General features: G+C 54.1%; 6 protein-coding genes across 6 annotated transcripts; 2 read left to right on the top strand and 4 right to left on the bottom strand.

Moving 5' to 3' along the window:
* Positions 1-1,430: 1,430 nt before the first annotated feature.
* On the bottom strand, positions 1,431-3,237 carry BDP81DRAFT_330670 (uncharacterized protein; the record flags this gene model as incomplete). The annotated part of the gene is made up of 2 exons (XM_060585433.1): positions 1,431-2,698; positions 2,748-3,237. 2 exons carry the CDS (start codon positions 3,235-3,237, stop codon positions 1,431-1,433), a joined length of 1,758 nt encoding a protein of 585 aa, XP_060440257.1.
* Positions 3,238-3,509: 272 nt separating this feature from the next.
* On the bottom strand, positions 3,510-4,951 carry BDP81DRAFT_501896 (phosphorylase superfamily protein; the record flags this gene model as incomplete). Its single annotated transcript, XM_060595546.1, has 1 exon — positions 3,510-4,951. The coding sequence occupies exon 1, from the start codon at positions 4,554-4,556 to the stop codon at positions 3,510-3,512; it is 1,047 nt and encodes a 348-aa protein (XP_060440256.1). The 5' UTR covers positions 4,557-4,951.
* A 1,282-nt stretch (positions 4,952-6,233) lies between these two features.
* BDP81DRAFT_464801 (chaperonin 10-like protein) lies at positions 6,234-7,316 on the bottom strand (the record flags this gene model as incomplete). The annotated part of the gene is made up of 1 exon (XM_060594200.1): positions 6,234-7,316. One exon carries the CDS (start codon positions 7,314-7,316, stop codon positions 6,234-6,236), a length of 1,083 nt encoding a protein of 360 aa, XP_060440255.1.
* An 866-nt stretch (positions 7,317-8,182) lies between these two features.
* BDP81DRAFT_330644 (Alpha/Beta hydrolase protein) lies at positions 8,183-10,157 on the top strand (the record flags this gene model as incomplete). The annotated part of the gene is made up of 5 exons (XM_060585427.1): positions 8,183-8,459; positions 8,522-8,600; positions 8,661-9,007; positions 9,069-9,261; positions 9,311-10,157. 5 exons carry the CDS (start codon positions 8,183-8,185, stop codon positions 10,155-10,157), a joined length of 1,743 nt encoding a protein of 580 aa, XP_060440254.1.
* Positions 10,158-10,285: 128 nt separating this feature from the next.
* Positions 10,286-12,042, bottom strand: BDP81DRAFT_501875 (tripeptidyl-peptidase sed4; the record flags this gene model as incomplete). Its single annotated transcript, XM_060595545.1, has 7 exons — positions 10,286-10,623; positions 10,710-10,844; positions 10,900-11,124; positions 11,170-11,416; positions 11,482-11,528; positions 11,565-11,859; positions 11,894-12,042. 7 exons carry the CDS (start codon positions 12,040-12,042, stop codon positions 10,288-10,290), a joined length of 1,434 nt encoding a protein of 477 aa, XP_060440253.1.
* Positions 12,043-13,002: 960 nt separating this feature from the next.
* BDP81DRAFT_453869 (uncharacterized protein) lies at positions 13,003-13,498 on the top strand (the record flags this gene model as incomplete). The annotated part of the gene is made up of 2 exons (XM_060592872.1): positions 13,003-13,041; positions 13,079-13,498. 2 exons carry the CDS (start codon positions 13,003-13,005, stop codon positions 13,496-13,498), a joined length of 459 nt encoding a protein of 152 aa, XP_060440252.1.
* Between the last annotated feature and the right edge of the window lies 1 nt (position 13,499).

The raw sequence follows: 13,499 nt of genomic DNA, 5'->3' as shown, positions 1-13,499 counted from the left end.
CTTGAAGGCTGAAAGGATTGTGGAATGTTTGAATGCCTGCTTGCGAACAGACTGTATAAACCCGAGGAATTCTAGTTTGGTAATGTTGGTACAGCCTTCTCGAACCACGAGGTCAAGTGCCTTAGCGTGGTAATGCTTAAGGGGCTGAAACACCACAACATCGAGAGGTTGGAGGATATGGGTGCTGTGTGGTGGAAATCCGAATGGGATTATGTCGTTCTCATTGCAGTACTTAATGAATTCGATAGTATGGTGAGATCCATACCCATCCATAAGTAAGAGTCTCTTTGCTCCTCTGGTTCGAGCCCTCGTGTGAGTGTCGAAGTGTTTGATCCAATCCAAGGTCATCATATGATTCGTATACCCAGTGGGTGAGACTCCTATGACGGTATCAGAGTCGAGCTCTTTAATACCATACCACCTGGCCATGTGAACAGAGCCGCTAAGGATGAGGAAGGCTGGCACGTAATCTCCAGCGGCAGAGATGGCCTCTACGGCAGTGGCCGACTCTCTGTTGGTTGGAAGGGCGAAGTAGTGAGCTCTGCGTCTCTTCGTAATCACTATGCTGGATTTCCCAACCCCAATTTGGAACCCAGTCTCGTCCATATTCCATATATCACATGGCTGGATCCCATACTCCTCGACGACCTCTTTCAGCTTGAGAAAGTAAGAGTTGATGGCATTCTTGTCTTCAGATTTGCGCCGCTCAGCGTCCAGCACTTTCTCCTTGACCAGAGAGTACTTATGCCTTTTGATAAATCGACTGGCCCATTGGGAGTTGATAGTTGGAGGAGGAGGAGGGCTCTTGGCATTGGATTCAACTGGCGGGTCCCACGACTCGGCAAGTAGGTAATTGGCAGCGCTGACGACCAGCTCTCGCCTCACGGGTAGGTTAATTCGATCCATACGGTCAATATAATTGCAAATCGCCTTTTCCTGGTCCCAAGAGAGCTTGTGGCCGTGGCTGGCACGCTCTTTCAACGAGGCTCTGCCAGAAATCCTCTGAGAGAGCTTCCGACGTGGTACAGAGTGCTGACGAGCCGCCGCTGCGATTGACAACTCCGGGTCTTCGCGAATAGCTGTAATGGCTGCTTTTATACGCTCCTCTTCAACGGCATTAAATTTGGCCATTGTGGTGGATTGTTGTGGTGGTGGCGATGTATGGTGGTAAATCGGGATAATTGTGGTCGTTTGGGCGACGTGGCCGTTTGGCTGAAAAGCACCCACTTTAGTGGGTGGTGAGTGTCGAATGCCCATTAAAGTGGGGGCGGGCACGAGTAATACAGGGGATTACGATTTACAGATACCGGTCGGTCTGAGGGAAAGGACGGGACTCTGGGCAGCATTGATTACTATGGCTCTATTATAATAAGCACGTGGGGCAGTCTAAATCGTGTCTAGCTCCCCTTCAGATGTTCCTTAAAACTCCTCTATTTAGCTTTCAGCCCTCGTTCTGGCTTCTCTTCGCAACAGGAAATATCTGTCCCTTGTATAATAAGCTGTAATAAGGCGATTTTGTCAGATAGATATGTATACCGCTCGTTCTGTGGCCCTTGTACGGATAAGAGGCTGTTCTGTGCCTGATGGTAATATGAGATAGCTTTGCTATTCTCGCCAAGCTTCTCAAACAAAGACCCAAGGTTCTGAAGTGTGTTCAAGGCGGGAATATATGTCTTTATGGCGTCTGGTCCTAGTGCCTTCTCGTAGCCTTGAAGAGCCCGCTCGTACTTTGCCTCGGCCTCTCTGAGTCGGCCCTGGTTCGAGTAAAGGTTACCTAGATTACCGACCGTGTTGAGTATCGATATGTGGTCTGGCCCTAGTGCCTTCTCGTAGCCTTGAAGAGCCCGCTGGTACATCGCCTCGGCTTCCTTAAGTCGGCCCTGGTCCGAGTAAAGGTTACCTAGATTACCGACTGAGTCGAGTGTTGACGTGTGGTCTGGTCCCAGTGCCTTCTCCTTGCCTTGAAGAGCCCGCTGGTACATCGCCTCGGCCTCCTTAAGTCGGCCCTGTTTGGAGAAGAGAATGCCTAGCTTGTGAAACATCCATGCATCTTCTTCCTCTACCGCGTCTGTCGCTGTCCTTGTGATGCATCGGTCTGAATGTTGTAAAAGTCGTCTTTGCACTATCCAATACTCTTGCTGCTTATAGCTTGGGACATGCCATGCTACGCATCTCATCGCTATTAAAGACATCTCCTCATCGACTCCCGTGTTCAGTACGTGTATCATCCACGTATGAACACATCCATGCACACTATATCCTGGTGACTCTCCCCCCGTCTCATTTGTAGTAGGGTCCGCCTCTACTAGTCCATGCTCGCAAAGAACTCTCATTGTTGCATTGAAGCTGAGCGTGTCTTCCGTTATGTCTTGTAGCCAAAGCGGCCCCTCTGAACCCACATCCTGCAGCAGTTCGTACCATATGTCCTCGTTGTCGAAATATGCCCAAAGTCGAAGGAGCATAGCTGCACCTCTGCTTTGCTGCCGAATGTGGTTGAATGAGACTCCCCATGTCGAGTACAACGCTTGGTCGTAATCTAATAGCTGCGGACTCTCTCTCTGTAATCGCAGCCATGATTCGTCGTATAGCCGGAGATACTCGGCGCAGGTCGTCGATACTTGGTTAAGGTACGCTCCAGCCGTTGAGAGGGCAAGCGGAAGGCCGTCAAGTCGCCGCGCAAGCGTATAAGCATCGGGATCTATTTTGATAAATCAGCCCCACCCACACTGCTTATTCGAGCCACTTACTCTGGCTCAGATGGGCACGACTGGATGTTGACTCCAGTATAGCTAAGCTGTCTTTGACATCGCTAAGCTTACTCATTCGGATCAACTGCCCTAGTTTCACCGTTGAGGATCGGGTTGTGATGACGATAGCGCCGTGGTCGGTTTCGGGGAAGTATGGACGGATATCGTACGCCTTTGAGTCTGCTGTCTCAGTTTGACTTGTCTTACTAGAGACAGGCCCACCCTCCTCCGCAATACGTAGGGCACTTTGATCCGCACCACCACGGCCATCGAATCTGACATCATCGTAGTTATCGTAGACAACCAGCCAGCGGTCGTTTCTCGCTTCATCTAGCCATCGCTTCACGGCTTCCGTCGTCTCGTCGAGGTCCTGATTGACCATGGCGTTCTGTACATACGCCACAGTCGGGTGCTCCCGTAAGATTCGCCGGGCCGCTAGTTGGAAGCTTTGCCTGAGTGATGTCTCGTCTCTTGCGTTGAGCCAAAGCATGGCCGAGTAGTCGCCGCGATACCGCTTCATGTACTCTATCGATAACTGAGTCTTTCCCATGCCACCTAGACCCTGCAGCACGGCGGTGCGGCGCTCGCCCGTCCATTTCAGCGCCTCATACAGACGTCCGAGTTCGTCGCCTCTACTAACGAAGAGACTCGCCCCTACAACGCCTGACAGAACAGGGGCAAGCGTAAACATGGTAGGAGTGGGGTCGGCTGAATTGACATCAGCCATCGTTCGTTAGCAGCAGCTGAGGGCTTAGGATTTGGTTACGTACAGTTTGTCCTGGGAGTCCTGCACATGTAGCGCTCCATAAGCGCTTTTGTCGCTGAGGCCGCCATTGCAGCGGCGAAGTCCTGCCACAACTTGTTTTTGTGACTGTCGGCGTAGTCACATACCCCTTTGACAATAATGCACGGGATCTCTTCCCAAACGCCCGCCCCCTCCATCTCAAAAGCGATAATGTCATGTTCTTGAGCAACCCTGTCGCGGTGTTCGCCTGATTTCATCACTGTATCACCCGACCCGATGCAACCAACATGTATTCGTGACTCGAACCTCTTAGACTCCAGTCGTCTTCTCACCACTTGATATACGACGTCGCATCCGAGCTCCTGGCACGACGCTTTGATAGCTCCGTCACACGCAGTGGATTCACTACAGCTACAGCCTGGTTGATCTCGGTGTCTGTGAAGACAGGTCGGCTCGAAAAGCGAGTCCTCTTCGACTGCAGGACGATCGTAGCAGCTTCGGTTATGTGCATCGATGGTCATCTGTTGGATTTGCTCAAGGACCTTGGTGATCCGGCGCTGTAATTCGTCCCGGCCATGTTGCGTCTCGTAGGTAGCGAGAAAAGAACGGACTTCTTTGTTAAGTCGGCTCAGGTTGTCTTCGATACCGTCTTTCCTGCGAAACTTGCCAGGGTATTGTCGGCCTAGGTCATACTGCACGATGCTTTTGCCGATCACCACGTCCCCAAGCAGCACCTCATGATCGGTCCCCGGGCTAGGCACTCCCCCACAGATCCCAGTCAAGAAGGCTACCTCCAGCCCAACATAGATGGACCGGAGCCGGACTACCTCGTTGGCTGCGCTGACTTTTCCCATGTTAGGGAGAAGAACCAAAACAACATAATGAACTCCAATCAACCCCAGCGTGTAATTGTTGTATTGCCTGGGCGCGGGCCCGCGCCCATCTCTATCATCGTTCCATATCTCGTCGAAAGCCAGGATGACGGCATCGTATTCGCGGGCCAGTGCACATATCACGGCGATACGGAAGTCCTCGAAACGGCGTGGTTGAGGGTAGCTCGTCATCGCAAGTTGTCGAATGCAAGTGAATGTCGCGCCTCGTCGGGGTCGGGGTGTATCATATCATGTCGTCGTCAAAACTTGTTTTGTCTTGCGACAACGTGTTAATGCTCTGCTGTCGAGAGCTGGGAGTTATGAGGCCGGAGATCGTCGTTCTCCTTGCTGACGGAGAGGAGGAGTTGGCATCCTAATCGACAGCCTTGTGCGGCGCAGCACCACGGCGTGTCGCTGACAAATCAACCCCATGACTTGTGACTGCCAAGTGTACAGAAGACTTCATCGCGTGTAATGAGCTTAAACAACAACAATACTCAGAAAGCGGCAGCTCAGCTCACGTTAAGTATTATCAGATTGAATCGGTGATAGTCCTCCCGGTATGGGAAGGTCTGCGGTTATGGAGGCCAAAGCGTTGGTGATGTTATATGGCTAGGCGAAACAAAGGGATAGACGGCGCGAGTACCCCCAGCCGTAAAACCATTTATCCGTTGATAAAGCGCGCTACTCTATTTTAGCCATAGATCACACGAACCAAAGTAACAGAATCTTATAACGGGGGCGTTATATCCGTATCGAATCTTCTAGAAGCTAAGTGTTACGGCCAGCTAGTCGTAGTGAGGTATGTTTGCAGAAGTTGAGGCTGCAGAACTGGTAACAGTATTCGTAGTCGGGGATAGCTTCAGGGAAGCTATGTCTGTAAGTCGTAAGGTAAGGGAAGGCTTCGGTGATCAATCGTAGTCTTGTCAAAGAGGTTCTCAGGGAAGATAGCTGAAAGCGATCATAAGATCTGATACGAAGTTAATTGCTGAAGAAGCTATGGAAAGTCTGTCCTAGAGTCCAGCTCAAGTCCGTCCTTATATACAAGTCCCGTATACCATTGAACAGTTCCTTTGTGGTTGGGACCGACATCGTGCTGTCGGTCCTACAGGGGTGGACCGCCTTTATCCTGTCGGTCCATATCATGGACCGCTTATCGCTTGTCGGTCCTTTCTTATCATCACGTGACTTTTCCATAGTTCTTCCGTTCCGTTGGGGTGACTCCTGTGTCTGCATATATGGCGTGTCGTAGCCGCCGTACGCCTGCGGGGCAGGCCCTGGTCTTGGTCATGCATGTTGGGTCGTAACACGATGCCCACATTGTGACCATACGACATCATTGTAGATTGGTATCCTAGTTTTCGTATCTGGAAATCCTTGCGGGCTAATTAAGTAGAACTAGAGTAGACATACTTCCTGGTGAGAGATGATTGTAGTGCTGTGTGTAAACCCGTACTAGAGAAAAGATGGAAAGTATCATGTAAAACGAGTAGGCTGTAAGTAACTAAATAAATTGAACTAGAGTTTAAGAGCGAATAATGCTGTGCATTATCATTTTCTAGATACTTATGTGAGGTGGGGTCAAACCTGTTAGCAGGCCCCCCTTAGTGGGTCGGTATAGCAGTGTTAGATCGTACTGTGTTGGTACCAAGAAGGCAGACGTCCGTGCGGAAAGAGATCAGAGAGTTGCAAACGGGATGAAGCCCTTTTCGCGGACTACTGTACAGCTTGAGTTTCTTGAGTGTAGATGGAATAAGTCTTGGTCAAATCATACAGTTGAACAGAAGGCTTCATACTGGTAGGTAGACAGCCATATGTTCAAGATTATACTCGGGAAAGGATACCCCATGGAACCTCGGACACTGCCCTTCACAGCAAAGGATGCTCCAGCACAAGCTTCCCAAACTTTCCCTGGTCAGCAATCTTCTTCACCTCCTCCAGCGCATCCTCCGCACTCCCCTTGAACACATCCACCACAGGAATCGAAATCTTGGTGCCGTAGTTCTCGACAGACCACATCAACGCCTTCCACATCCTCCCCCAGTCCTCCACCCGCGCCGGGATCTTAACGAGAGGACCGCCGCCCATCTGTAACGTAATCTCCGTGTTCGCCGACGCCAACGGCATCTTGATCCTCCCACCTGGCTTCGCCACGACGGACAGAACAATGGCATCCTCATCGACACAAGCCTCTGTCTGTGACGCCGAGCTGACCCCGCTCATTGAACCTGCACAATCGGCAGCGTAGCGAATCGGCCCCGCCCCAGCCTCTTCCGCCGCCTTCTTGATCTGGGATATCACGTCTGGGGCGTTGTAGTCGAAGCAGCGCGTCGCTCCCATCTTCTTGAGCATCTCATGCCGTGCCGGCGACGCGGTGACGAAGATGGGCGATGCGCCGCTCTCGCGCGCTAATTGAAGCATGCAGATTCCGACGCTGGCGGAAGCACCCCAGATAAGCAGCGGGCCGGCCTTGAACCCATTCTTTGCCTTCTCCCCGGGCAGAGGATACCCGATGATATTGTACAAGCCGTCGGCGGCCGTGGTCAGCACCACCGTCAGACTCGCGGCGTGCGTCTGGGGCAGGTTATCCGGGACCTTGAAGAGCATGTCCTCTGGACAGCTCAAGTACTCCTGGTGCGCGCCGTGCCTCATCGGCTTGCCAATGCCCGTGGGCACGTAGCCGGCCACCAGGTCATCGGGCTTGAAATTGGCCGACGCATTCTTGCCAGCGGCCAGAACGACGCGGCCGCAAAAATCGTAGCCGAGGGTGACGGAGCGGATGCCGAGGATCGGTGCGTGTTTGACGTCGGCGGGGTTCACGCCCGAGTAGAGCACTTTGACTAGGACCTCGCCGTCCACGGGGTCGGGGATGGGGAGGTCGCGGATGACTGAAAAGTTGCAGTCTTCGTCGACGTAGAGCGCTGGCGCTGATGATGTTTTTTTGCTGCCCATTGTGAGATTTGTGTGCCAAGGTCTTGCGGAAATTGAGTCTTCTACAAGCCACGGACACTCAGCAGAGCAGACCAGACGCATCTTATGCAGGTCGGAACGGTTCAAAACATGCAATTGGACAAATGCATTTGCCACCTTTCGCTAGCGTCCACTTCTCCGGGAGCGCGAACCCCTCGTAAAATGGGGCAGCCGGTGGGTGTTGGGCCGCTGAATAACACGATGAACGGAGCTTTGCAGGAAGTATGGACGAATACGGCCGTCTCGGACAAGTTGCTCGATTCATTCATCGGCCACCGGACGGTTCCTAACTACCGAGGTCGCCGGGACCCATCTCTTCTTCACTCTGCCGGCGGGGTTGCAGACGCGCCTCGGGTGATCAGCAGGGCCAAATGGCGGGGAAGAACTCCAACATATGTTGCATGGATATGTCAGGCCCTTTCCGACGTGTCGCATGGCATAGGCAGACCGTAGGGCTACATGATAGTACGTCCCAGGCTGAGTCCAATAAATCCGAGACCCTCGGACCTCCCCAGGCGAGTATTACCCCAAGAGGGCGAAAATGATAATGCCATTGGACGAAAGACAAGTGGAATCTGCCGTGGAGCCATGCCGGTGAAAGGGGCCGTGTTTCTGGGCGTTCACGAAGATCTGTCATCAGGAATTGGGTCCATGGTTAAGTCCGAGGACTTACGAGATGCCTTCAGATGTGAAGAAGGCCCCGGGGCTCGGAATTATGATGCTCTCATATAACAGAGGCACGAAGCTGTCATCGAAGTCGTCATCAGTCTTGTTCTAGAGAAACATTGTACCTGCATCAACGGGTGTTCATCTCTGAGAGTTTTTTGTTAGATTAACGCCCAGCAACAATGGCGCCACTTATCGTCAACAACATCGAAGTCACCCAGATCCCCACCAAACCGCCAGCATGGCCAAGTCCCAAGGAGCCCTCCCGCGTGGAACTCCCAGCCGGAAGTCAAAAGACCCCAGAGCATCGTCCGCTCCCGTGCGACGTCATCCTTGAACGGGACCAGCCGTTGACGCTGCGCGACGGGACCCGCATCCGCGTTGACATCTTTCGGCCGAAGACGGACGAGAAGGTCCCCGCCATTCTGATGTGGTCGCCCTACGGCAAGACTGACACGGGTACGGCCCAATATGATGCCGAATTCCTTCTCCATGTTCCAATTACTGACGTTGCTTTCCAGGTGTTATGAAACTTGATGCAGTTCCTTTGCGATGCGGCGTTCCCTTGAGCAAACTGTCGGGCTATGAGTCTTTCGAGGGGTAAGCTCCCCCTTACATGTGTGCTCTTAGCATTAGACGTGAAGACTGACTCGCTTTCAGGCTAGACCCGGTCGAATGGGTTCCGAAAGGCTATGCCATCATCAACGCCGACGCCAGAGGATGTGGTGACTCGGAAGGCGACATGAGACAGTGGGGTACCCCAGAGGGCCAAGACGGTCACGATGCCATTGAAGGCATCGCGAAGCTGCCCTGGTGCACAGGTAAAGTCGCCATGGCCGGCAACTCGTGGCTCGCGCTGTGCCAGTGGTACATCGCCGCCGAGAGACCGCCTCACCTGGCCTGCATCGCGCCTCTGGAGGGTGCGAGCGATCATATGCGCGAGAGTCTGTGCCGCGGCGGGATTCCTTCGATTGAGTTCGGTTCTATGATTAACAATGTGGTTCGCGGTAAGTGACGCGACAGAGTTCTTGTCGATTTTGTCTCTTAACTCCACTAACTGTGCGTTAGGTCGTGGCCAACAGGAAAACACCGTCGAGATGCTGCTCAAGCATGGGCAGGGTCTCCGATCGTACTGGGATGACAAGAGGGCCCGCATGGACAAGATCGAGGTCCCGGCCTACATCCTGGGCAGCTATTCGACGATGCTGCATACCGTTGGGAGCTTCAGAGGCTTCGAGGAGATCCCTCACCAAAACAAATGGTTCGTCTTACATGCGACCTATATGACGGTTCTCTGACTTGTCTCTTAGGATGACAACCCATGCTACGCAAGAGTGGTTCGACCTGTACAGCCAAGAACGTACAGATGACTTGCAACAGTTTTTTGACCGCTACATGAAAGGTGTCGACAACGGATGGGAGAAGACCTCGCCAGTCAGGTTGGCCGTGCTGGGCTACAACAAGCCACCCGTCATCGACCTCCCCTTTGACTCTCTGCCTTGGCTGTCACCCAGTGCCACGAACACAAAGCTCCAGCGTCTCTACTTGGGTGCCGAAAAGACGCTGCAGCAGTCCAACAATACCAACGCCACAACGCTGAGCTACGAGGGCACGGAAACCATAGTCTTCACGCACACCTTCTCTCAGTCCACGAAGCTGCTGGGCCCGACTAAGCTCGTGGTCCACGTCTCCTGCCCCTCCGCAACAGACTTTGACGTCTACGCCCAGCTCCGGAAGCGAGACAAGAACGGCAAAGACCTCGAGCACCTCAACATCCCCCTTGAGGCACTCCCCGTATCCGATTCCAAGGAGATCCCCAACACCAACCCGCTCAAGTACCTGGGACCTAACGGTAAGCTCCGCGCCTCCAAGCGCAAGATCGCGCCGGAGCTGTCGCCGAACTATTGGCAGACGCTGGCCCACGATGAAGACATTGAGGTCAAGGCGGGGGAGATTGTAAAGATGGAGGTGTGGATCTGGCCTACGGCCATCCAGTTTGATGCCGGGGAGCAGTTGGCTCTCAAGATTACCGGCGCTGATAGCCTGGTGTTGCCAGAGTTTGAGTTCCTGGCCAAGGAGCCGGAGAATGCGGCCGCTCAGGTTGTGCATATTGGCGGAGAGTATGAGAACTACTTGGAGGGACATTGGCATGATTGAGAAGACTGCCCGCACGATAATCACCGAGCTCGGCTGCGGCCCTATTTGTTTCTGCTCTCACAGATAGATATACAATCACGAATACCATAGTCATCAAATAATTAAATTAAGGCAATCTTACGATGAAGCATTACTCCAGTGCCTGAAGGAACTTGGCAAAGTCCAACGTCCCAAGACCAGTCGCCGGATCCCACCCAGCAGTCGCACACCATCCGCTCTCAACCTGGCTCCCATAAGAGCAACTTCCGCTAGACCCGCTCGTGACATCGTTGATCGCAGAACGCACCTTGTCAGAGTACAACAGCGGGTTAAGGAATCCCAGAGCAGGCTTACCCTCCCTCATCCACTTATCATTGGCAAGCGCAATCATCGCCGCGACGACAGGCGTACTAGCGCTTGTCCCCTTCTGCGTCCACCCAGGTTGCATCAAGAACCGGGAACCAATGGCCGAGATATCCGGGCCGGGCTACCACGACCGATGGGCGCGTACCAGCCCGCGTGAGACCCGTTGATGCCGGCAACGTACGCCTTGGCTGCGGTCTCCTGCCACACCGGACGCTCAAAGTATTCGCTGAAGCCGCCGGAGCTGTACCACGCAGGCTCTGTCGGCGCGTAGTTACCCGTCGCGCCAACGCCCGTAACCCAGGGACAGTCGACGGGGAACGTCGGGAAGAATTTCGTCGTGTTCTTCCCATCGTTGGAGATACAGTCTCCAGAGCCGATACCCGCCGCGCGCAGCGACTTGCATGAAGAGGTCGCATACGCGACGGGCATACGGCTGCGGGATAAGCTGCTCGTCGTCGGCGTAGGAGATGGAGATGACGTCCGGGATGGTCTCGCGAGCGAGCAGGGCCTCGAGGAACTCGATCCAGGGCTCGTGGGCGCTGTCCTTGGGATCCTTTTCTTTGCCGTCGGGGCCGATTTCAGGGCCGCGGCCGCCGGTGGAGAAGTAGGTTACGTTCATCGGCTAGATGAAGGGCATACTGTACTGGATATCCAGCAAAGCCTCGACGCCGCCGCCTTCGGTGGTATCGCTGCCGTTGTTGATGGATGCTACGGTGAGGTTGTACTTCGATGAGAAGCCTGTGGCGTTCCGACGGGGGCTGTACGATGCTAGGAATGCTTGGAGAGTCGGGATATTGGGGTACCCCTCCAGGAAGTCGACGATGCCAAAGTCTGTCGGGGACGGGCCATCTGGTGGGCTGTAGTTGATGCTGTAGAGATCCACGATGCAGTCGGGGGTAGTGTAGTCCCAACAGCTTCGAGGCACCGCCGTGTGTTAGTGATTGTTCAGAAAGCCTGGCTGCCGTAGTCCGCTCTTCACTCACTTGCGCTCTGTCGCTTCACTTTGCGCGACTCCCTCGCCTTGATCTATCGTCTAGGCGGCTTGATCATGAACTGAGTCACTGGGAAGACAAAGTCGACAACCTCTGAGACCTGGCTGGAAAGGGTATATTCCTTGGCCCGTAACACTGCCTTCTCGCTCTTGTACTGGTACTTAGAGAACTTGCAATCCAACAAGCGGTTCGCTTTACCGACGGTGGTGTTCAGGCGAACCCATGGGCTGTCCTGAACGAAGTCCCGAATGTCGTGAGCGGAAAGCCAATCCGCGACAACAGCGTAGGCATCGGCGCCCGGCTCTTGGAACATCTTCAACAGGTCGCGAGAGACATGTGCGCCATACTCGGCATGGTTCGGGTCGCTGGTGCACCTCGAGACGCGCCTTCAGCTCCGACAGGCCGGGCTGCTTCAACGCGACGGAAAGCTGAATCGTGTTGAGGTCATCGGCCGGAGCGACGTGCCGCCAGCCCTGCGGCAGCTGCCTCACGGTCTCGTGAACTGCAGGTCCGCTCGTGGTCGGTTGACTGAGAGCCAAGCCGCTCATAAAGCAGAGTTGAAACCGACGATAACCTCATCTTCTTTGTCTCGTTTCCTTGCAAGCGTGTGGGAGCGTGCCGAGTGTCACTCTCTGCCACGGTCTGCTCGGGTTTGCAGTGTCACCTCATCTAATACCCACGGCCAGCCTTCAGGGGCCGTGACAAGCTTTTCGGCAACCCGCCCATATCACTCGACCCGCTGCTTGGCGATGAAGAACATCTTGGGTAGGATTCGACATCATCGTGGACTGTTCCCCCTCACCAGGGGCACCCATGCAACATGCCATTCTAAAAGGTGAAATCTCCGCCAAAAAGCTCGTATCCAAAGGATCGGACGACTGCCGAATCCCAGTAGAACAACAGAAGAACACAACGGGGCCAGCCGTCGGCCCTACCGCCCTGGGTTCAACCCAAAATTCTAGACGAAGCTTGATGGTGGTTCGGCGCATTGAGCCAATCTCGCTTTGGCACGACAATAAGAAAGCCGTCGATATCCACCACTAACGTCCACTGCGACCCCATATGAGCACTTTATTCCATGCCTGTCACAATCTTAATACGAAAAAGGTTCTTCCCTTGAAGTTGCCACGGCTCCCACGGCTCTCACCGGTGTTAACGGCAGCGATTCTTCAAGGGTTGTTCTGGAGCGATTATGGCCAAGCCGGGACTCGAGGCTGCGTGAACCTGCTTTCTCCGAAAAGTCGCCCGAGTATCCCTCGGTCTCGCGGGTCGTAACTCACAAAAGATTCTTAAACGTTAGTATCCGAAAATAGCATTGGCATGTCCCGGTAACGATCTTCCCCGCCATGAACTCACACACATGTATCCGTACGATGGACCACACCGCCCGATGATAAGAGAACGTGAGCCCTCCACCCGGAGTTGAGCCTCTGCTCTTTCGCGCACCTCAGTCACTCGCTCAACTTCGCCCTCCCTTCGACAAGATGCTCGCCTAGTCCCTCGTCATGATGGCCCTGGCCAACGGCGCCCTCGCGGCCATCCCTACCGTACGTCACCCTCGACAACTCGGATGTTTCCACAAAGTCCTGCATGATCGACTCCGGCACCCAGATCAACGACCTGCCCATTAGCGAGGCTGGACTCGCTGGTTTCTTCGCAGCCGCCGGTCTCACTCGTGATTCCATTGGCCACGTCGCCTATAACGGCAGCTGCGACTCTGTCCCCAAGGACCTCACCATCGACCTCGAGTTTGCCGGTGTCGATGGCAAGAGCGTGACCATCAAGACTCCAGTCCGTAACTACATCCGCAACAACGCGGATGCCGAAGCTGGAATCTGCGCACTGAACATCGATACCGGCGCCTGCATGCTTGGTGCTCCCTTTGCCACCTCTGCCTTCTTCGCTGCTGATGATGCCAAGGGCGAGATTGCTTTGGCGCAGGGTGGTGTCTCGAAGAGAGGGAGCAAGGCGGACGATGCCTCTCTGTCTCTGACTATTCCTTGAT

This window comes from Colletotrichum phormii, assembly GCF_030913505.1.
Source record: "Colletotrichum phormii strain CBS 102054 chromosome Unknown BDP81scaffold_25, whole genome shotgun sequence".
In the NCBI taxonomy this organism is placed as follows: domain Eukaryota; kingdom Fungi; phylum Ascomycota; class Sordariomycetes; order Glomerellales; family Glomerellaceae; genus Colletotrichum; species Colletotrichum phormii.
This window is presented reverse-complemented; position numbering and strand designations above follow the sequence as displayed.